Raw genomic sequence first — 23,205 nt, forward strand, 5'->3', positions numbered from 1 at the left:
CAAAGACCCACTCATCCTTACAGTCAGGAGTCTATAGAAATACTAGGCTGAAAGCTATAACATACACACAGAGGACCTGGTGCAGACCCCTGTAGGCCTGTGCTTGTTGCTTCAGTCTCTGAGTTCGTATGTGCCTTGCTTAGTTGATTCAGAGGGTCGTGTTCTCCCAGTGTCCTTCGTACCCTCTGACTCTTAAAAAAATTTCCACCTCATCTTCGGCAGAATTCCAAGAGCTCTGAGGGGAGGGCTACCCCCTTGATGGAGACCTCCCATTTAGACTATTTCCACATAATGTCTGGCTGTGTGTCTATTCATCTGTTCCCATCAGCTTCTGGGATAAGGCACATAAGTGTAAATATAGCAGAATATCATTAAGAGTCATTTATTTTCTCCTTCCCCTTCTCCTTTTCCTTCTCCTTCTCTTCTTCTTCTTCCTTTTCCTCCTCCTCCTCCTCTACCACTTGTGTTAGTTGTTCATGTACCTAGGGTAACTAGCTATCTGAGTTATCTCGTCTCTGGTTCTCTGGTTCTTGGTCACCCAAGCAGTGTCAGGTACAGGTTCCTTCTTGTGGAATAGACCTTAAGTTAAATCAGACATTGATTGGCTATTCCTAGAAGTTCTGTCTCACCATTGCCATAGTATATTTTGCAGGCATGACAGATTGTAGGTCAAATGTGTTGTGCCTGGGTTAGTGTCCACATTTCACTTTTGGTAGCTTGCAAATTTTTAGATACTCTTAAAATATTTCATTATTTTTAATAGTGTGTATGTGTATGTTTGTAAGTGGGTCTGCACAGGTACAGGTGCCCACAGAGACCAGAAGTGTGGATTGCTCCTGGAGCTGGAGGTACAGGCGGCTTTGAGGCCCCACACGTATTCTGGGACTCAGACTCAAGTCCTTTAGAAAAGCAATTGCTTTAACTGCTGAGACACTACTCCAGCCCTACAATCAAATTTAATGAAAACTTCAGTACTATTCTCACAAGCAACATCAAGATACTATATATTTTTATTTAACTAATAATTTTTCTTAATAAACCTCACTATGCTGCTAAAAAGAAAGATCTTGGATTTGTTTTTTGGGGTGAAGTAAACTTGATGTTATTATATCCAAAATTCTTTTGCATGTACCTATTCTTATTATGTAGGTTATTGGAGGGATACTGAAAACACTTGCCATGTACAAATCTTTGGGTTGCTTATGCATGTTTGCTAGACATTTACTTTTGAAAATACTTGCTTTTTTCTTTTTTCTTTTTTTTTTTTTTTCTTTTTAGTTACATTTTGTTAACTCTGTGTCCCAGCTGTATCCCGCTCCCTCATTCCCTCCCCAACCCCACACTCCCTCCCTGGTCTCCTCCCTGCCCCTTTCCAAGTCCACTGATAGGGGAGGACCTCCTCCCCTTTCATCTGACCCTGTTTTATCAGGTATCTTCAGGGCTGGCTGCAAAGTCCTCCTCTGTGGCCTAACAGACTGCTCCTCCCCTGGGGGGGGGGGGGGTCAAACAGCCTGCCCTTGAGATCCTGTTAGAAATAGTCCGTGTTCCCCTTACTTTGGAAAACTACTTGGTTACTGAGCTACCACAGGCCACATCCGAGCAGAAGTTCTAGGTTATATCCATAGATGGTCCTTGGTTGAGTGTCAGTCTCAGAAAAGACCCTGTGCCCAGATATATTTGGTCCTTGTAGAGCTCCTATCCTTTCCATATCATACTAACTTCCCTTCTTTCATATGATTCCCTGCACTCTGCTGAGGGTTTGGTTATGAGTCTTAGTGTCTGCTTTGAAACACTGCTAGGTAGAACTTCTTCAGCTGATAAACACCTTCAGCAAAGTGGCAGGATACAAAATCAACTCAAAAAAATCAGAAGCCCTCTTGTATACCAAAGACAAAAAAGCTGAGAAAAAAATTAGGGAAACAACACCCTTCACAATAGCCACTAATAACATAAAGTACCTTGGTGTGACTCTAACCAAGCAAGTGAAAGACCTATTTGAGAAAAACTTCAAGTCTTTGAAGAAAGAAATTGAAGAAGATCTCAGAAGATGGAAAGATCTCCCGTGCTCATGGATTGGTAGGATTAACATTGTGAAAATGGCCATCCTGCCAAAAGCAATCTACAGATTCAATGCAATTCCCATCAAAATACCAACTCAATGCTTTTTTCTTTATAAGATTTGCCAAGTACAAAATGTTGGATGGTGCAGATAACTTATAAATTATTTTAAAAGTACAGAATGTAATGAATATTTACTAGGCTGTTGTTTATTAGTTTTAGAAACCTGAATTTACAAATAGATCGATGTTGTACAGTCTTTTATATTTTATGTTTATCTCTATAGCTTTACTATAGGATTTGTAAATACACATTCATTTATATATACACATATATACATACATATATATTACTTGTTTTTTGTTGTGGTGTTGCATGTATTTTTTAAGCTGTTTTTTGCTGAACTCCTTCTCCATCTTGTCCCCAATATGCCTTCATGTGTTATTCATATTATATAATATCCAACCTTATATAATATTTGTGTGTAGACTTGTATAAACATAAGGATATATAGAATGATTCTACTTTAAAATATGGAGTCATATCCTTTTCTGATATATTTTTTTTTGCTACTTAAACTCATTGAAAACCTAAGAAATGATTACTGCAGCTCCCCTTCAGTGATAAGTTACTATTTCTCTATGTAGATGACTCATCAATAATTATGTAGTCATCTCTCTTATAAGGCTTCTACTGCTAACTGCTATCTCTATAAAAACAGTAAATAACCTCTTTCACACACATCAAAGCACATACACATGTATTTGCATGCCTTTAATAACATTCAAATTCTATTATGCTCAGAAAATAGATCTTCTAAGACTACTTCTCCACAGGTTTTAACAGAATAATTTGCATTTCTCCCTGACCCTCCCAGTTTAAGAAGAGCCTTTCTTCTGCCTGAAATATATATATATATATATATATATATATATATATTTAAAATTTATACCCACATGATAGCTCTTAACTCATACATGGTATTACTTAAATTTCCATTTCTTTAACCTGAAAATACAGGCTTTTCTTGTTTCCTGGCCTTACAGATTTATTCACTTGGATTGCCTGCTTATGACCATCACTTACATTATTTTGTGGGACTGCCTATCTTCTTGTTTATACAACCAGTCTCTCTATAATCTCTGTATCAATTTTCTTTTTGCCCTCTGAATTGCAGACACTCTTTCAAAATGTGTTGTCTTGGAGCCTACCACAGAGGGCCTCTGAAAGACTCTCCCCTGCAGGGTATCAAATCAAAGCAGATGTTGAGACTCATACCAAACTTTGGGCAGAGTGCAGGGAATCTTATGAAAGAAAGAGAAGACAGAAAGACCTGGAGGGGACAGGAGCTCCACAAGGAGACTAACAGAACCAAAAAATCTGGACACAGGGGTCCTTTCTGAGATTGATACTCCAACCTAAGACCATTCATAGGATAATCTAGAACCCCTGCACAGATATAGCCCATGGCAGCTCAATCTCCAGTGGGCTTCCTAAGTAATGGGAACAGGGACTGTCTCGGAACCTGAACTCAGTGGCCTGTTCTTTGATCACCCTCCCCTTATGGGGGTACAGCCTTACCAGGCCACAGAGGAAGACAATGCAGACAGTTCTGATGAGACCTGATAGGCTAGGGTCAGATGGAAGGGGAGGTGGACCTCCCCTATCAGTGGATTGGGGGAGAGGCATGGGTGGAGAAGAGGGAGGAAGGGTGGGATTGGGAGGGGATGAGGGAGGGGGTTCCAGGTGGGATAACAAAGTGAATAAACTGTAATTAATAAAAAAAGAAATAAATTGTAAAAAAAATGTGTTGTCTCTGGATGTTTATTTTGTCTTTGTATTTTTTATGGAATTTGGGATTGTGATGCAAATTAGGATTTCCTCTTTATATAGCATTTGTGATTTTTAAGTTAATTTTTATAAGATTTTTTAGAATTTCATTTCTTTTAAATCTATTCTCTTTTTCAGATGGAATTTATTTTTGTATATATTTAGAATGTGTCTGGTTTTCTTTCAAATGAACATTCAGTCTTGGTGGCATCCATTATTAAATCATTTTCCCTCTGAATTGAAAGATTTATTATGGATTGTCTGTTTTCTTCTACATATTTGATGATTTTATCATACTGTCAGTATAATATCCACATGCACACATAAGTATCAGGTAGTAAAAATGTGGTTGAGGGCTGGGAGAGTTTGCTGGTGAAAAAGAAGCAGCTTCTCAGAGTTGTTACTAATGAGAATGAAGTTCTGTAAGAGAACAAATGAACACTGTCCATTCCATGCTGGGCATTGTTTGAAGACAGGTGAGGCAGTTTTGCCATTGTAGGAGTATCAAGGGTGTGCAGGTACAAACTGAGATAGCTATAATGTTGCTTGGTGAACTCTGCAACCACTACCATAGATAGTGCATTGTTGGGATTTTTTTTTTTGTTTTTGAGACTTGTGTTTGTGTAGCTCTTTCTGAGCTCACTAGGTAGACCCTACTTCCCTTGAACTCACAGAGATCTGCATGCCTCTGCCTCCTTAATAATGGGATTGAAAGTATGTAGCACTGTGAAAGCCTTGAAAATATTTTTAGAGAACAATTAACTTATACTCCCAGATTAGATTTTCTTTCTAAAATATCAAGAACATAAAAATATAGTATTTATTGAGAAACACTTTTTTTGCAAATGTGAAAATTGACACTCTAATAGTTACTTGTTTAAAACTACATAGGTAATGTGCAATAGGGGTATAATTAAGAAACCAAGGCCTGTAGACATGGCCCAGTAGTTAAAAGTGCTTCCTGCTCTTCCAGAGGATCCAACCTTTAATTCCCAGCACCCAAGTTGGACAAGTCACCAGCTGGCTGGCCAGGTTCTTTTAATCCAGCTTTGCGGCATCTGACATCCTCTCCTGGCCTCTGTGGGCACATGTATATTTGTGTCACACATCCACATATACATATACACATGGATAAAAAAATTCATCTTTAAAAAAGTTAAAACACTAAATTAGAGCTCTCTCTATTGTGCCAAATGAAATGTTTTAATAAAAGGTACTTTGAAAAACAAAGGTATGTACAAACTGATAGTGTGAGTATGTCATAATCACATTGGCAGCATCTGAGTTTGTTTTTAAAAAATGTGATGATTAGTGTACAATAGAACATATAGCTATTTACAGCAAAGCAATTCTGTCTTGATAAAATAACTGTTTATTTGTTCTTCAAAGATATAGTCTATGAATACAATGTTAGAATATTTTTAAATTTCTTTTTTCTGAACAAATCTGTTCTTTTAAATATGCTTTTTTAGAACAGAAGAAAGTTAAAGTTAAAAAACCAAAACCAGAATTTCCTGTGTATACACCTTTAGAAAATGCATATGTTCAGTCTTATGATCATGGAACTTCTATTGAAGAAATTGAGGAGCAAATGGATGATTGGCTGGAAAACAGGAACAGAACACAGAAAAAGCAGGTAATTAAACTTTTAAAAACCGATTTGAGGAGCTGAACGGATATCAAATTCAGAGCCCAGGCAAGCATTACCATTGATCTATGGCCTCACCCTTTGGGTGATTGGTGACTGGTTTATGTGCTTGTTGTTCTTATAAAAGTTGGCCTAACTGTATTGTCCACGGTAGCCTAAGCCCTGTCATCTTTTGCGTTTATTTCCACATTCTGGGATTGTACATTAGCACCATTTCTCTGGTTGTAAGTAAATGTTTAAACTGATTTTAACTGTTTCATGAAAAAAACCATAAAGTACATTCAGTATTGTTGCACAGTTCAGTGAGCTATTATAGAATGCACCTGTTAACTATTGCTAGGATAAAGGACTAGAACCCTGGCCAAGAAGAGACTTCAGATGGTAAAGGCACTTGCCACCAAGCCTGATGACTCAGGTTCAACCTTTGGAACCCACATGATAGAAGGAAAGAACCAATTCCCACAAGTTGTCCTTTGTCTTGTGAGAGGATTTTATTTTGTAGAATGTTTGGAACCCTTCCTTCACCTTTTTATTTTATGGGATCATTGCAGGAGTTCTGATACTTGTTTTTCTAGAAAAGTACGAAAACTCAGCACTAAATCCATCAAGCTTGATTGTTTTCTTTTAGGAGACCTCATTATTGTTCAGTCTCAATGTATGATACTTGTCTGTTCAAGTGGGTTGCTTAAATATTCTTGCTTTAAATTTTAGAAGGTCATATCTGTCCTGAAATTTGTCTTAGTTCTCCTAGATCTTCTATTTTGTTGGGATATAACTTTGCATAATGTCTCTTAATGACCCTGTGGTTTTCGGTGATACTGTGACATCTCTGGTTTCTCCCCAACCTTACTGTTTTGGAGTTTCTCTTTTCTCTTTAGTTTGGATAAGTTTGTTAGTTTTATTTTTTGTTTGTTTCATTGATCCTTTCTATTATTTTAATGTCTATTTCATTGAGTTCACCTCTGATCTTTTTTCCCCCTTTCACTAGTTTTATTTTATTCTATTTGAGACACATCACTAGCTTGTTCTACTGTAATACATTTCCTGTATCTGGCAGGTTCTCATACATTATTTCAATTTTTATTTAATTGTAGGAGTTTTAAAATTTCTCCTGATTCTTCAATTGACCCACTTTCATTCAGAGTATATTGCTTAAGCTCCCTGTGTTTGTCTAATTTCTGTAGTTCTTTTGCTATTGATTTTTAGCTTAGTTCCATTATGATATAAGATAAAATAAATTATTTCCATTTTTAAAAATTGTTAAGATTTGCTTTTTGATCTACAGTATGTACTTTTTTGAAAAAGTACCATGTGCTGATGAAGAATGTATATACTTGGAGTTGGGACAGAATATTTTGTAGGTGTTTATAAAGTTCACTTTCATCTGTAGTGTAATATAGTTGATGTCTCTTAGTTGTTGTTTTCTTTGGTGTTTGTTTGTTTGTTTTGCTCATTTTTTGGTATGAATGGTCACTGATGAAAGTAAAGTCTTCCACTATTGCTTTGGTCTGTTTCTCTTCTCTCTCTTTTGAAAGTTTTTGTTTGTTTGTTTGTTTGTTGTTGTTGTTTTTTTTTTACTTTTTTGATTATTACAATTTATTCACTTTGTATCCCAGCTGTTGCCCCTACCTCATTCCCTCCTAATCCCACCTACCCTCCTTTTTCTCCTCATATGCCCCTTCCTCAGTCCACTGATAAGGGAGGTCCACCTCCCCTTCCATCTGATCCTAGTCTATCAGGTCTCATCAGGACTAGCTGCATTGTCTTCCTCTGTGGCCTCATAAGGCTGCTCCCCCCTCAGGGGGAGGTGATCAAAGAGCCAACCACTAAGTTCATATCAGAGACAGCCCCTGCTCCCCTTACTAGGGAACCCCCCTTGGATACTGAGCTGCCATGAGCTACATCTGTGCAGGGGTTCTGGGTTATCTTCATGCATGGTGCTTGGAGTGTCAGTCTCAGAAAAGCCCCCTGGGCCCAGGTATTCTTGCTCTGTTGGTCTCCTTGTGGAGCTGCTATCCCCTCCAGGTCTTTCTATATTCCCCTTCTTTCATAAGATTCCCTGCACTCTGCCTGTAGTCTGGCTATGAGTCTCAGTATCTGCTTCAATATCCTGCTGGGTAGGGTCCTTCAGCTGTTTCTCTTTTTTGTCTAGTAGATTTTTATATAATTGGGTGTATATATGTCTATAATCATCATAGCTTCTTGATGAGCATTACCTTTATTTTTTAATATCATATAATACCTTTTTATAATATAATATATAATAATATAATAATATTGCTTTCTTTTGTTTCTTCTAATTTTAGCTTAAAGTCTGTCCTAGTAGATATGAGTGTAACTACACTTTCTGGCTTGAGGGTTCTACTTGTCTAGAATATTATTTATCATCATTACACTAGAGTCAAGGCTAGCTTGGTCTATAGAGTGAGTTCCAGGACAGCCAGGAGTACACAGAGAAACCCTGTCTCAAAAACTAAAAGGATCAAAACAAAACAAAAACAACAGGAGAATCACAAATAAGACAGTAGTTTTCTTGTCTTCTCTTTCTGAGCTCAGGTTTCATACATCCCAGGCTGGCCCCAAACTAGCAATGGAGATGAAAATGACCTTGAACTTAATGATCCTTCTGCTTCCAACTCCCAAGTCCTGGTGGAGACTACTGTCATACACCATCATCTTTTTCTGTGGTGTTGGGATTGAACCAGGGTTTTGGACACACTAGACAAGGATTCTAACAACTGGGTCACATTTCCAGCTCCAATAAAATATTTGACCCTAAATTCTCTTTTTTCTAAAGTAGAAAAGGCAGGTCCTTTCATTCTTGTTAGCTGTTAAATGCTAGGACAGTTTAAGCCCTATTATATAGGTAATAAGTTGTGGTGTCAAAACTCAAGTCTAGGTCTTTCAACCCAGCTGTTTATTTCCAGTTCCCATTATGCTCTGTCAACAGAACTCAGCATGATAAATTACTTGGGTGTTTGATTAATTTAACAATTAAAATACTTACTGGGAGTTTGCTATGCATATCTTTATATGCTTAAGTTCAAACACAGAAACCACAGATGAAAATTCTAGTAAGAAAAGAACAACCCTTGAAACAATGGAAGAAATGTTTAATCTCAGTTTATAGACAATGGTTCTATTTATAAAATAAAGTCCATCTTGAGACACTGCCTTGCCAGAAGCCCAAAGGAAGGGGCCCAGGTCACATGCACTGAAACTCAAACCAACATAAATCTTTCCTTAAGCTGTTTATGTCAGGCATTTTGTCACAGAGATGACAGACTGGATACACAGATACCCATAAGAACTTTTCAATGCAACAATTAGTCTGTAACATAAAAGGCAGATAGGTGAAACAAAAAGTTTAAGACTGTTGTATTTATTGTCTGGGAAATAGCAAAGAGACAAATACAAGGTGTTAATGAGTCAACATGCACACTGATTATTCTGTACTATCCTTTAAAAGGAGGAGAAACGTATATAAGTACACCAAGTTCCTAGGAAAATGAAATATTTTAAATTAATCAAGCCACAAGAAAATAGGAGAAACAGTAATTCATTAAAACATTAGGGAGAAACAGGAAGAAAAGCACTATGGTTATAGGTTCAAACTCCAAAGTAGCAGGAATACCTGTTGAAATTTCTAAAAGCGATAATACTTTAATGATAAAAGTATAAGTAAACATAAAGGAAAATCAGAGAGAATCTTGGAAAATCCTCGAAATCAAGGGTGTGGAGAGTTGGCTCAGTGTTTAAGAGCATGTGTTACTCTTTCACAGGACTCGGGCTTGGCTCTCAGCACCTACATGGCATTTCACAACTGCCTACAGCCCCAACCCCTTCCTCTGACTGCTGTGGACATTGCATATTCACGATGTGCCTACATACATGCAGGCACGCTACTCACATATTCAACATAAGTAAATCTTAACAACCAATACAGGAAATTAGAGTGTTTTAATCTGAATGAAAGCAAAAAATAATTAAATGTGTAGGCTGTGTAGTTAATACATAATTGAAATAACAGTAAGTAAAAAATGTGAAGTAAAAGGAGTGCTCAGAGGAAATTTATAGCATTAATCCCTAGATAAGATGGAAGTTTTCAATCCAATGACCTAACTACCTTAAGAAACAAAAAACAACAAAAAAAGAAAAACAAAATCTTATAACAGTAAAAATTTTTGACCAAATGAATTTGTGAACACGGGAGAGAAAAAAAAAAATACATCCATAGGTGAGAGCAAAGTATAAGCAACACTAAAAATAATTATTAAACAAGAGAGAAAGAGGAAGAAAACCGTATACTATGAAATCAACAAAATGATAAACATCAACCAACAGCTTTCAATAACAAGTCAATATTAATGGTCTGAATGCTCAAATCAAAAGGCACAGATTAGTAGACTGGATAAAAAAGCATAAACCATCATCCATTTGCTGCCTCCACAGAGTGTACCACAGTACACAGGACCAACAGAACTTTAAGGAGAAAGGATGGAAGAGGTAAAAAGTATTTCAGGCCATGGGCCTAGGAAAAACTCAGGTTTTGATATTTGGGAAAATAAGTCTTCAATTAAAACTAGTGAGAAAGGAGATAGATGGGTACTTCATACTAATTGAAGGAACTGACTGTCACTCAAGAGGACAATATGATTCTAATCATGTATGTTCCAAATACAGGTATGTTCAATTTCATAGAACCTATATTGATGTAAAGTTACAGATTACCTCTAGCACAGCAAAAATGGGTTACTTCAATACCCTACTCTCAAGAATTATATTACTTAACAATTGACTGGTCTTCCCAACAAAAGTAAGCAAATAAATATATAAATTAAATTAAATAGATCAGATGGACTTGAAGCATCTGTAGGACGTTCTATCCAAACACTGCAGAGCATACTTTTTTTTTTTTTTTAAGCAGCCCATGGAACTTTCCCTAAAATATATCATGTACTAGGACACAAGGCAATTCTCGACAAATATAGAAAAGCTGAAATAATTCCTTGTATTTTATCTGGTCACAAAAGAAAAAGACCATAAGTCAACAGCAGAGAAATTCTAGAACATACAGAAAGTCAGATTAAGGATCCACTCACAGTGTAGATCCATCAGGGTGTTGTTTAAAGAAATCAAAGAAAAAATTTAAGAATAATATATAGCCCTTATTATATTGAGATATATTTCTTCTATTTCACATTTCTTTGGTACTTCTAAAATGAAGGTCTGTTGAGTTTTTGCCCAATATCTTCTGTGCATCTATCCAGATAGCTGTGTGTTTTCCATTCTTAAGTTTATCTGTATAAGTTATAACATTGATTTGCATATATTTAACCATCCCTCTATTTCTGGAGTACAGCTTGATCATGGTGAATAATCTTTTTGATGTGTTCTTGAAATTACTTTGCAAGTTATTTTACAGCTGTGCTGATCAGAGAAACTGGCTTATAATTTTTCTTTTTTGTGTCTTTACCAGGTTTTGGTATCCCCTTTATAAGATTTTATAATGTTGTTTTGTTTTACATTGCTTTTTAGGGTAATAATTTGAGAAGTGCTGGTATTCTTTGACGGTCTGGTGTAACACACCAGTAAATCTCTCTGGGACTGAGTTTTTTTGTTTGTTTGTTTTTCGTGTTGTTGTTTTTGTTGTTGGGAGGCTTATTACTGTCATCTTACTATTTATTAAAGATGTTTGTTTATATCGTCTTGGTCATATCCATCCCAAAACAATCCATCTCTTTTAGATTTTTTTCAATTTAGTAGAATATATGTTTTTTAAAGGTAAGACATAATGGTTTTATGAAATTTTTTGTTTTTTTCAAGACAAGGTTTCTCTGTGTAGCCTTGGTTTTCCTGTGTTCACTTTGTAGACCAGGCTGGCTTGAATTTATAGAGTTCCTCCGACCTCTGCCTACTAGAGTACTGGAATTACAGGCAAGTGCCACCACACCTGACTGGTTTTATGAGTTTCATTGATATTTGTTCTCTTTCCAACTCTAATTTTACTAATATTGTCCTTTGTATTTCTTTTGATAAGTTTGTTTCAGGGTTTGCCAATCTTGTTTGTGTTTTCAAAGAGCCAAGTCTTTTTTGTTTGTTTTGTTTTTAAATTAATTTCTGCTCTCAATGATTTATTTCCATCTACTGATAGCCATTTGGCTTGTTCTTGTTTCTACTTGGCCTTAAAGTGTATCAATAGAGTATTTATTTGAGATTTCTTCATGTAGGCATTTTTAGCTATAAATCATGGAAACAATTCTATTTACCATAGTCTCAAAAAAACAGTAAGGAGAATAACAAAAACAAAACCTGTGAATTAACCTAACCAATGATGTGAAAGATCTCTCCAATGGAGACCTTAAAGCATTAAAGAAAGAAGATAGAAAGACTTCTTGTGCTCATTAATATGAGAAAATGTCCATCCTATCAACAGTAATACTTAGATAGACTCATGAAATCGCAACAAAAATTCCAGTGATACACTAAATAGTGAAAAATATCGTAAAATTCATACAGAAGTGTAAAAGCCCAGAGAGCCAAAGTAGTCTTAAGCAAAAGGAATATTGTTAGAATTATCACTATATCTTATTTCATGCTATACCACAGAGCCACAGTAATAAAAAACAGCATGGTCCTATCATAAAGCAGACATGCAGATCAATAGAACAGAATTGAAGACCCACACAGATACAAGGCCACCCAGCTGCCTTGTATCACCTAATTTTTGGCAAGACAGAAAAAAATGCACATTGGAAAAAAGCAGCATCTTTGACAAATGGTGTAGGGAATATTGGCTGTCTTTACATAGAAGCTATAAAACAACATTCTTATCTCCAATACTACATAAAAGACAACTCCAAATGGATCGAGGATATCAAGATAAGACTTGAAACTTTAAATCTGCTAGAAAAAAGGTAGAGAGTTACTTTAAGATATCTGTATAGATAAGGACAATTGCTCAGGAAATAAGTCCAATATTTGACAGTTGGGATCTCATGAAATTAAGGAAACTCAATTCAGTGAAGAGGCATGGTACTGAGTGGGAGAAAACCTCTGTCTGTGATATATCCGACAGGATTATTATTTAGAATATACAAAAAAACTCAAGAAATTCAAGAAAACAATCCAATTTAAAAATACCTTATGCTACTAAAAGAGATCTCTGAAAAAGAAGAAGTACAAACAGCTAATAAACATTTAAACAGTGCTCTACATCATTAGCCATTAAAGAAATTTAAATTAAAAGACTCCACATCATGCTGACGGAGAGAAATATTCATTAAAAGGACATCATTAATCTAAGCATATATACCCTAAACACAGTTGCACTCAACTTCATGAAATAAAGGCTATGAGATGTAAAGTCAAAGATGAACCCTAGCAGATTAACAATACCTTGAGATTTCACATCACTGCTCTCAGAATGGCTATCAAGAAAACAAATACTGGTGAAGATGGAGAAAAGGGACTTTCTTATCCGTTGTTAGTGGGAGTTTAAATTGGCAGCCTCCACAGAAGTCAATGTGAAGGCTTCTGAGAAAGTTAAAGATAGGACTACCATAAGACTTAGCAATATAGCAAAGGACTTCATATCCTGCTACAGAGATACTTGCACCTCCATGTTCAATGCTGCTCTACTGACAATGGCTAGGAAATGGAATCACTTTAGATTTCTATCAACTAATGAATGGATAAGGAAAATGTGGTACATATGCACAATATAATTTTATTCAGCTGTAGAGAAAAGTGAAATTACAAAATGTATAGGAAAATGAGTAGGAGGGTAAAATAACATATTGAGGTAATGCAGACCCAGAAAGGTGAACATCTATATTCTTCCCTCTCATATGTGATCCTTGCTTCAAATTCTTAGGTATATGTGTTTATTTTGGAATGTCTGTAGATGCCAGAAAGCAGGAAGGGACCCATGATAGCTGAGAGAAGCAGCTTAGAAGGGCAAGGGAATAGTAGGGAAAGTGTGTTAGGAAAGGCAGTGTTTACTGGGACTTAAAGGCTTAAGAGGGAAGGGAGTGTGACGGGGGTAGAGAAGCGTTTGGTGGCTAAGTTAACCAAACGCAAGATGTATGAATGATCTTATGGAAACTTGTTACTTTGTAAGCTAATTAAACAAGCAGACAAACAAATGAAAAAGGAGCTTGAGCAGATGGAATGTGCAGGGATAAACAGTACTCCACTGGGAAATATGGGTTAATACATGAGAAGCTCAGTGATAGATATGGGATACCTCCCTGTGGGTTACTGGTCAGCGAAGCCCCAGGGCTCTCCCAAACAACACAGCCTATTGCCATAGTCTGACTGCCCACCGGAATGAGAAGGTTTGGACATAGAAAGAAATCAGCTGGAGTTGCCCTGGAAACCTTTGTAGTGCTCAAAGTGCCCTTTAGGATTTGAGGAGAGAAAAGACATCATTGAGGCAGTGGGTCCTACATGCTGTCCTGCTCACTGCAGGCATGGTGTGTTCACAGGTGCAGTACTAACATGATGGCTTTGAGGCTTAACCAGCTATTTTCTATCAGATTAGACTCGAGGTCTCTAGAGAGGAAGGAATTCATGCCTGGTACTGTGAACCTGCTCAAATCTCATGGCTAGGGAGGTCATAGGACTTAGGGGAGAAACCTAAACAGACATGTCAAACTGCCGTCTGAATAACTGTTCATATCCATAGGTTAACACTGCTTTTAACTTTGGTCCAAGAAGCTTCCTATTGTAGTGGGCAGCAGCCAGTGTAAAGCCTCAGCTGGTTAAAGTGCCAAGAATAGAGTGTCCAGCTCTAAGTAACACATTTATATCAGTACCACCACAAGGCTAAGGGATGATGATCAGAAAGAATGCAAATGCTGGACGAGAGGGAGGAGTGCTGTGAAATGCTGTCTTCTGGATATGATATAATCACTGCACTCATGAATTCATAATAGCTATGCTTTTTTTCCACAGGACCTGTATAAGATCAAGCTAGGCAGTAATTTCAAGTGAATAGGGAAGTGATCATGAAGCCCCACTCCTAGCTGAGGAGCTATTGGCAATCCATAGCTATGGAGAGGCAGCACAAATTATACTCAGTGGGTTATGGAAACAAAAGACAAAGAAGGTAAAAGAGGAATGTGTTGAGTGGCTAGGAAGAATGAGAAGGAGACTTGCAGGTCAGTATGATAAGACACTTATGTACATATATGTATAAAATTATCAAAGTTAGCCCCCATTCCCTTAACTAGTGGGCCGACATGAAGCCTAAGATGCCCATTGGACTTATCTTCTTGGGGACTGTGCATTGTAGTATATCTATCCTGTACTATATAACTAAAATCTGCTTATAAGTGAGTATATACCATGTATGTCTTTCTGAGTTTCTGTCACCTCACTCAGGATGATCTTTTCTGGTCCCATCCATTTGCCTGCAGATTTCATAATTTCCTTATTTTTAATGACTGAGTAGTATTCCATTGTGTAAATGTACTTTGTCCATTCTTCGGTTGAGGTACATTTAGGTTGTTTCTAGATTCTGGCTATTACAAATAAAGCTGCTATAAACATAGTTGAGCAAATGTTCTTGTTGTATGATAGAGCATTTTTTGGGTGTATGCCCAGGAGTGGTATAGCTGGATCTTGAGGTATGGCTATTCTCAGCTTTCTGAGAAAGTGCCAGATTGATTTCCAAAGTGGTTGTACAAGTTTGCACTCCTACCAGCAATAGAGGAGTGTTCCGCTTTTTCCATATTCTTATCAGCATGTGTTGTCACTTGGGTTTCTTTTTTAGTTTTTATTTTTTATATTAATTACAGTTTATTTACTTTGCATCTCAGCTGTAGTCCCTTCCCTCATTCCCTCCCAATCCCACCCTCTGTCTCTCATCTCCTCCCTGCCCCTCTCTAAGTCCATTGATAGAGGAGGTCCTCCTCCCCTTCCATCTGACCCTAGCTTATCAGGTCTCATCAGGACTGGCTGCATTGTCTTCCTGTGTGGCCTAGCAAGGCTGCTCCTCCCTCTGGGGATCAAGGGGAGGTCAAAGAGCCAGCCACTGAGTTCATGTCAGAAATAGTCCCTGTTTCCCTTACTAGGGAGCCCACTTGAATGCTGACCTGCCATGGGCTACGTCTGAGCAGGGGCTCTAGATTATATCCAAACATGGTCCTTGGTTGGAAAAACAGTCTCATAGAGGACCCCTGTGCCCTGATATATTTTGTCCTTGTGGAGCTCCCGTCCTCTCCAGATCTTACTAATTCCCTCTTCTTTTATATGATTCTCTGCACTCTGAGCAAGGTTTGGTTATGAGTCTCAGCATCTGCTTTGATACACTGCTAGGTAGAGTCTTTCAGAGGCCCTCTGTGGTAGGCTCCTGTCCTGTTTCTTGTTTTCTCCTACTTCCAGTGCCCATCCCATTGTCTTTTTTTTATATTTTTTTTATTTTGTTTAACTTTATTTTATGTGCATTAGTGTGAAGGTGTCAGCTCCCTTGGAATTACAGACAGTTGTGAGCTGTCATGTGGGTGCTGGTAATTGAACCTGGGTCCTCTGGGTTCTTCCAGGTCCTTCAAACCTGGAAGAGCAGGCAGTGTTCTTAACCACTGAGCCATCTCTCCAGTCGCCCCCCCCCCAATTTTTCTATCTAAGTGAGGATTGATTATCTTACCCCAGGTCCTCTTTCTTGTTTAGCTTCTTTAGGTGTACAGATTTTAGTATGTTTATCCTATCTTTCAGGTCTAGTATCTACTTATAAGTGAGTATATACCATGTGTGTCTTTCTGCTTCTGGGATACTTCACTCAGGATGATCTTTTCTAGATCCCACCATTTGCCTGTACATTTCATGATTTCCTTGTTTGTAATTGCTAAGCAGTATTCCATTGTGTAAATGTACCACAATTTTTGTATCCCTCCATTGAGGGACATCTGGGTTGTTTCCAGGTTCTGGCTATTAAGAATAAACCTGCTCCAAACATGGTTGAACAAATGTCCTTGTGTACTTGAGTATATTTTGGGTATATAAAACCAGACACACTAAATTGGTTAGAAGAATAAGTGGGGAAGAGCCTTGAACTCTTTGGCACAGGAGACAACTTCCTGAACAGAACACTAACAGCACAGGCTCTAAGAGCAACAATCAATAAATGGGACCTCATGAAACTGAAAAGCTTCTGTAAAGCAAAGGACACTGTCATCAGAACAAAATGACAACCTACAGACTGGGAAAGGATCTTCACCAACCCTATATCTGACAGAGGACTAATATCCAGAATATATAAAGATCAAGAAGTTAAAAGGCAACAAATCAAGTAATCCAATTTAAAAATGGGGTAAGGAGCTAAACGGAGAATTCTCTGTAGAGGAATATAGAATGACAGAAAAACACTTAAAGAAATGCTCAACGTCCTTAGCCATCAGGGAAATGCAAACCAAAATGACCCTGAGATTTTACCTTACACCCTTCAGAATGGCTAAGATCAAAAACTCAAGAGACAACACATGTGGGAGAGGATGTGGAGAAAGGGGAACCCTTCTCCATTGCAGGTGGGGATGTAAACTGGTACAACCACTTTGGAAGTCAATCTGGTGCTTTCTCAGACAATTAGGAATAGTGCTTCCTCAAGATCCCACTATGTCACTTGAGTTTTTTATCTTGGCCATTCTGATGGGTATACAATGGAATCTCATGGTATTTCTTTGAGAGTCTTGTTTCCTCTTTATATGCCTCTATTAACTGCATAATCCTAGATTTAAGGTCATTTTCTTGTGTTTCAGTTGCATTACAATATTCATTGTTTTGTTTTGGGAGGGAGGTTCTGATGGAGCCATCAGATTTTGTTCTTATGGTGGCCTTTGGCCATTTAGTTTTCCATAGCCATGTATGTTTGTTCCTTGAACCTGCCCCTGAGACTGGATCTGCCCATCTCTGGTGGCTGGAGTAGTCTTCAGTATGATGAGAAAGGTCCAGGGGAAAAGGAATGGGCGTTGGCCTTTTGGATGCAGCCATGCTGGCGTGTGTGTTTCAGAAGGCAGGGTGCAGGTGCAGATTCTTTGAAGGGCAGGGCATGGGCGAATGTCAGGTCGCTTGCCGCATGGTAGGAGCATGAGTACCTAAGCTGCTGGGGTAGGGAGATGATGTCGAGTGTGGGTGCCTAAGCTGCCGGGGTAGGGAGAGGATGTCAGTGTCTTCTCCCGCAGGTGGCAATCTTGGGGTTGCCAGTGCCTCAGAAGATAGCTGGGCTGAGGCTTATAAGACTACCATACATTGTTCTCCTGGGACTCAGACTAGTCTTGGCTCTGCCATCTTGGACCCAGGATCCCTATATTTTTATTGTTCACCTGGTCTCCACAAGAAGAGCAGTAGAACCATAGTTTGGAGGTTGGGATCCTGTCCCAGGAATCCAGATGCTGTCAGGAGAGTGGGAGGGATACATGTCAGGCTGCTGAAGCAGAGGGTCCCTGGATGTGGGGTTTGCCTTCTCTTGAGTTTGCGGAAAGGGCAGGGGGATCTTCTGGACCCAGAGATAGTCATGGTAGGGGGAGGGGCCAGGATTCAATTATCTTCAACTCCCTTGATGTCCTCTTCTGGTCCTGGAAGCCTCAAAGTCAGTGTTCTGGGTCCAGATGCTTGGATCCGGGAGCCATATGATTTTATTGCCCACCTCGTCTCCACATAGAGACCAGCAGAACTGTGGTTTGTAGGTTGGGATGCTGTGCCTGAAGTCTACATGCTGCCCTCAGAGGAGCAGGAGGGATCTGATGTCTGGCTGCTAGAGTGGAAGGCCCCTGGACCTAGGGGTCTGCACTTTCTTGCATATGTAGAAAGGGTAGGTGCTGGGCCCACCAGCAGAGTCCAACAGTTCTTGAGTGGGGAGTAAGGATTGAAGGAAAAAACAAAACAAAACAACACAGTACACATGGGATCTGTTTGAGAGGGCTGCCAGTAGAAACTGTCACACCAGTTTATTCCACAATCCCTTTTTATAGTCAGAGCAAAGCACCTCGATAAAATGAAGGTGTTCGAGAAGTCAAACTTCTTTACCGTGACCACTTGTCTATGTGATCCTCATACAAACAAAAGGAAATGAACTTGGCAAAACATCCTGCCTATCCCTGTCTCCAGGTGAAGACTAGAATGGAAACAAGCAGCTCTCCACAAGCAGAGTATCACAGTTCATGGCTCCTGGCCCCAGGAGATGGCCACAGCAGGCCTGGATCTGATAGTTCCCCAACTCCCTGGATGTCCCCTCTGGTCTGAGAAGCACCAAAGTCGGTGTTTTGGATCCAGCTCCTGTTTACTCACCAGTTTCTCAGTCTCTAATCTTCTGCCCCTTAGATGCTATACATGCATGGTCACCGCCATCTTGGACCCCCCAAAAGCTAATCTTTAAAGATCAATACATTATACTCCTAGAGAGCTTGACTAAAAGAGAGAAAATATAAGTCACCAATATCAGAAATCAAAGGGGTGCTACCAACAAAGATTCTATAGATAATCGAAATGATACAAAGACATGAGAAATACACTAGTATTTCTCAACAACTTAGATAAAATTGTCATACCCCTTAAAAATAGAAACTAGCAAAGCTTACATGAGAAGAAACTGATGAAATTCCACAAATTTTTCTAGAAAAGAGAGAATATTTCCTAATGCATATTATGAGGACAGCCTCACTTTATATACAAAGGAGGTAACATTATGCTAAAGGCATAGAACAAACCAAAAAGTAACACCTTCTGTACAAACTGGCTTTAGAGAAAAATTAATTAGGCCACACAGCAAACTCTCAAGAGTGCTACAATCAGAAGACTATCATAAAAAGGACCTATTGTTAAAGACTCAGTTCCTCTGGAGATGAGACAACACTGATCATAATTCAGGGTTCCAATGGATACCCTGGAATTGGCTGGTAAATCAGAGTGATATGATATAGTCATGGCTTGGGGGACTTGTTGACATACTTTTTTAACTGTTTTATTTACATTTATTATGCCTCTACCCCACTTCTCTACCCAAATCCCTTCCAACACCAGGTAGGGAGAAAGAAGATTGGTGGGGAGAAGACGTAGTTCTCTTCAGCTTCTTCCTGCTGTTTAGGGAGGTAGCTCCTTGGGGCAAGTATAATCTTCATTTCAGGATGTTTCCAGTTTCTTCTCAAACTGCATCAATAGCAACCAGGAGCAGCAGGGAAGGGCACCAGCAGCCTTCATCTTCTTCAGAGTTCCCCATCCTCTTTCTGGGCTCTGGCATTTATTCCCTCTCCAGAGGCCTCAGAACTAAAATCTCTGAGCTGGCAAAGAGCCTCTCTCAGAGCTCGCACAAGGGAAATAATTTGCTGCTATGAACAATCTGAGTCAGACCCATATCCCACACCTGGGATTAAAACAAAAATACATGTTCACAATATAACTGAGTTTTTAAAGACACCAGAACTTCCACTACAGGGATTCTCTGACACAAACTCAGAATTTATGCAATGAGGCACAAAGGCTGCAATGGTAGGTGAAGAGAGTGGAGGGCACAATGGCCAGGGAGATTCTATAAGACTATGGAAGAGGTCTTTTGTAGTCAGTTTTGCCAGGAACAAGACTGAAAAGTGGAGAGGCTAAAGCTTAGTAAATCACTTAGTGGCCATCCCTTAATTGATTGTCCCTTGTCCCAGACATTTGCTATTCCCTAAGGGTGATAGCTATCTATTTTGGTTGTCAACTTGACTACATCTGGAATTAACTAAACCCCAACTGGCTGGGTTTTTGAGATATTTTTTCTTAATTAAATCATTGGTAGTGGGAAGACCCACCTTTAATTTAGATCTTCTGAGATGGGAAGATTGGACTTAAATTTGGGCTACCTGACAGCCAATTTTTATATAGACATAGAAGGAAGCTCTTGCTCTTTGTCTGCATGCCCGTGTTCTCATGTCATTCCTTCACCAACATGAGAGCCTACTTCAGGATTCCAGCATCTACTGAAGACCAGTGGAGACACCCAGCCTCATGGACTGTCAACTGCTGGATTCTCAGACTTCCCATTGGTGGACAGACAGCCACAGTTGGACTAGTTGGACCACAGTGTATAATGCACTCTAATAGTTCCCTTTTGTATAGATGCACTCTACCAATTCTGTTCTTTTATCAAACCAGGAGTAATACAATAAATGAACAGAGTATTTCCAGCATGACTAGATACCTAGCTTGGCTTCCCCATGTGGCAGTGGGACCACCTGGTCAATAAGAAGGGATTGCTGTAGCTCTGATAGGTCACTGACCGTGGCTGTGCAGACTGAAAACTGAAAAACTAAGGCCCCACAGTCTTTGAAAGCACCATTCATGAGGAGAATGTGCCATAGCCCTGACATTCATGTCCCCGTGGGTACAAATATTAAAATGCCACCAGAGAACAAAGCTTGGAGTTCTATCCCAACACTGCATAGAACCAGGCACAGTAGCACAAAGGAAATAGAGGCAGGAGGAGCAGAAGTTCAAGGCCCTTCTCTAACAACAAAAAGCAGACAGTGCCAGGATTCTATGCTATGGTAGGGTATCTTCCCTGGAACAAAACATTCCCCATTCCCCCCTGAAAGAAAGAGAAGACATTTAAGATAAAGGAAGCTTAAAAACAAACAAAACAAAACAAAAAAACCACTAAAGACTCAGGACGCTGAACTTAAAAGACTAAAAGCTGTAATTTAGAAGGCAGTAAAAAAATATGGAAGAAAAGGAATTTGGATAGAGCAGCATACAAGGTAGGCAGGGAGCTATAAGGATACAGCTTTTGTGAGTCATCACCTCTGGGTGAGCTTTGAGTCAGGCGTGCTACAGCACGTAGTCCCGAGACACTCGCCAGTTCACTAGGCTAGAATGATTTCTCTGATCTGCATTCAGTGCCTTACCTGGGAGCAGAGCCATGTGTTGGCCTCTCCTCAGTAAGGCTGTGAGAGCTGCTGCAGCCATACCTCCCCAGTCACCTTCTCATCCCCGCTGCAGCTTCAACTACTATTAATGGTTACCTTTCATTTTTCTTTAATTGATTCCAAATTATAACTGTGTGGCTCGCATGTGGCAGACAAGTACTCTCAGCTTTAATTTTTATTTTTTTGTTTTTCAAGACAGGGTCTCACTATGTAGCTCTGGCTGTGCTGAAACTCACAAAGGTCCTGCTGCCTCTGCCTCCTAAGTGCTGGGATTAAAGGTGTGCACCACTATGCCCAGCTCAGCTCGAATTAAAAAAAAAAAATCTTTACTTGAAAAAATGTTCCTTTTTTTTGAAATCTTCCTCTAACTTTATTTTCCTTTTTACTTCATTTTTCCTCCTCTTCTTCCCCTTTACCTCCTTTTATTTTTAGTCCTTTTAAATTTTTATTTATTTTTAAATGAAATGCCAGGAATAGGATTCAAGGCCTTGTATAAGCTAGACAAACATTCTTCCACTGAACTATACCCTCATTTCTTCCTTTCTAAAATATCAGACTCACATCCATTATAACTTTTACATTATTTTATACTGATTTTGTACCCATTTCTGTTATATGATGCTGGTCATAACTTTGTTTCCTTATTTGATTTGCTTCTGTTTTCATGTATCTGTTTTTGCGTCTCTCTTCATTTCTGACTTTAGATCTTGCTGTCCCTCTGGCATCTCAAGCTGAGTGGTCTGTCAGTAGCCTACACTTCAGTCCAGCCGTGGCCTAGCTATGCTCAGACCTTGGCATATATGGCAACTTAAAGCATAGGGGCAGCAAATGCTCCCACCAACTATCTTATCTATAGTCACAACTTCTTGGTAAACAGAACCTTTATGAGTATGTGGGTGCCTTCTTTTGTCCTAATTTTGGCTCAAAGTCTGTCCTATTAGATATGAGTATAATAACTACACTGGGATTAAAGGTGTGTTACATTAAATTATTTTTTTTAAGTAAAAACTAAATGGGAGATGAGTACACATTCCAGTTACCCACTTTGGTGTGTATACAAAGGAGGCTCCATTTCCAAGAGCTTATCCTAGCCAGTGTTTTGATACATGGTCTGCTGACTACAATGCTGTTAGGTTCATGGCTCCAGGGAAACATCACAGAGGAAGGGTATGACAGAGAAAGCTGTTTACTTATGGCAGCTAAGAACCTCTTCAGAGACACACTTCCTCAGGTTTGCACAGGTCTGTCACTTCCCAGCAGTCTGTTCAAAATTTAAATCCATAAATGGATTAATCTCTTGGTAAAGTTTCAGAACCCTCATAATCCAGTCACTTTTGAAAAGCCCCTCAGTTATCAAACATTTTCTCAGTACATGAACCTGGGGATAGATGACTTCATAATGTACAAAAACAGATACATGACAGACGGAGGAAGTTTAAGATTGTTCTAATCATCTCTAACAGGCACTGTGATTTGCTGCACATGGAATAGCTTGCTTAATCCTTTAATACATTTTCCTCCGTTTTACACAGTGTTTAAATATGAAGGCCAGTAAGATCTATTTATTGGAATCATATGCATTTCTTACTTTTTATGTTAAAAACTTAAATTATGAAGACTTTTACATTATGAACAAGTATAAGCAAATTGGCATTCATCCATCTAATTAGTCAGGGTTCTCTAGAGGAAAAGAACTAATGAAATGAGTGTGTTTGTGTGTGTTTGTGTGTGTGTGTGTGTGTGTGTGTGTGTGTGTGTGTGTGTGTGTGT

General features: G+C 38.8%; 1 protein-coding gene across 1 annotated transcript in view; it reads left to right on the top strand.

The window, feature by feature from the left end:
* The window catches only part of Dnajc1 (DnaJ heat shock protein family (Hsp40) member C1), a 183,139-nt gene that overhangs the window by 115,142 nt on the left and 44,792 nt on the right, over positions 1–23,205 (top strand). The window contains exon 8 of the mRNA XM_055593862.1: positions 5,361–5,524. Coding sequence (XP_055449837.1) covers positions 5,361–5,524 — 164 coding nt within the window. The remainder of the gene's footprint in view (positions 1–5,360; positions 5,525–23,205) is intronic.

This window comes from Psammomys obesus, unplaced genomic scaffold, assembly GCF_907164565.1.
Source record: "Psammomys obesus unplaced genomic scaffold, mPsaObe1.curated_primary_1811, whole genome shotgun sequence".
Classification (NCBI taxonomy): domain Eukaryota; kingdom Metazoa; phylum Chordata; class Mammalia; order Rodentia; family Muridae; genus Psammomys; species Psammomys obesus.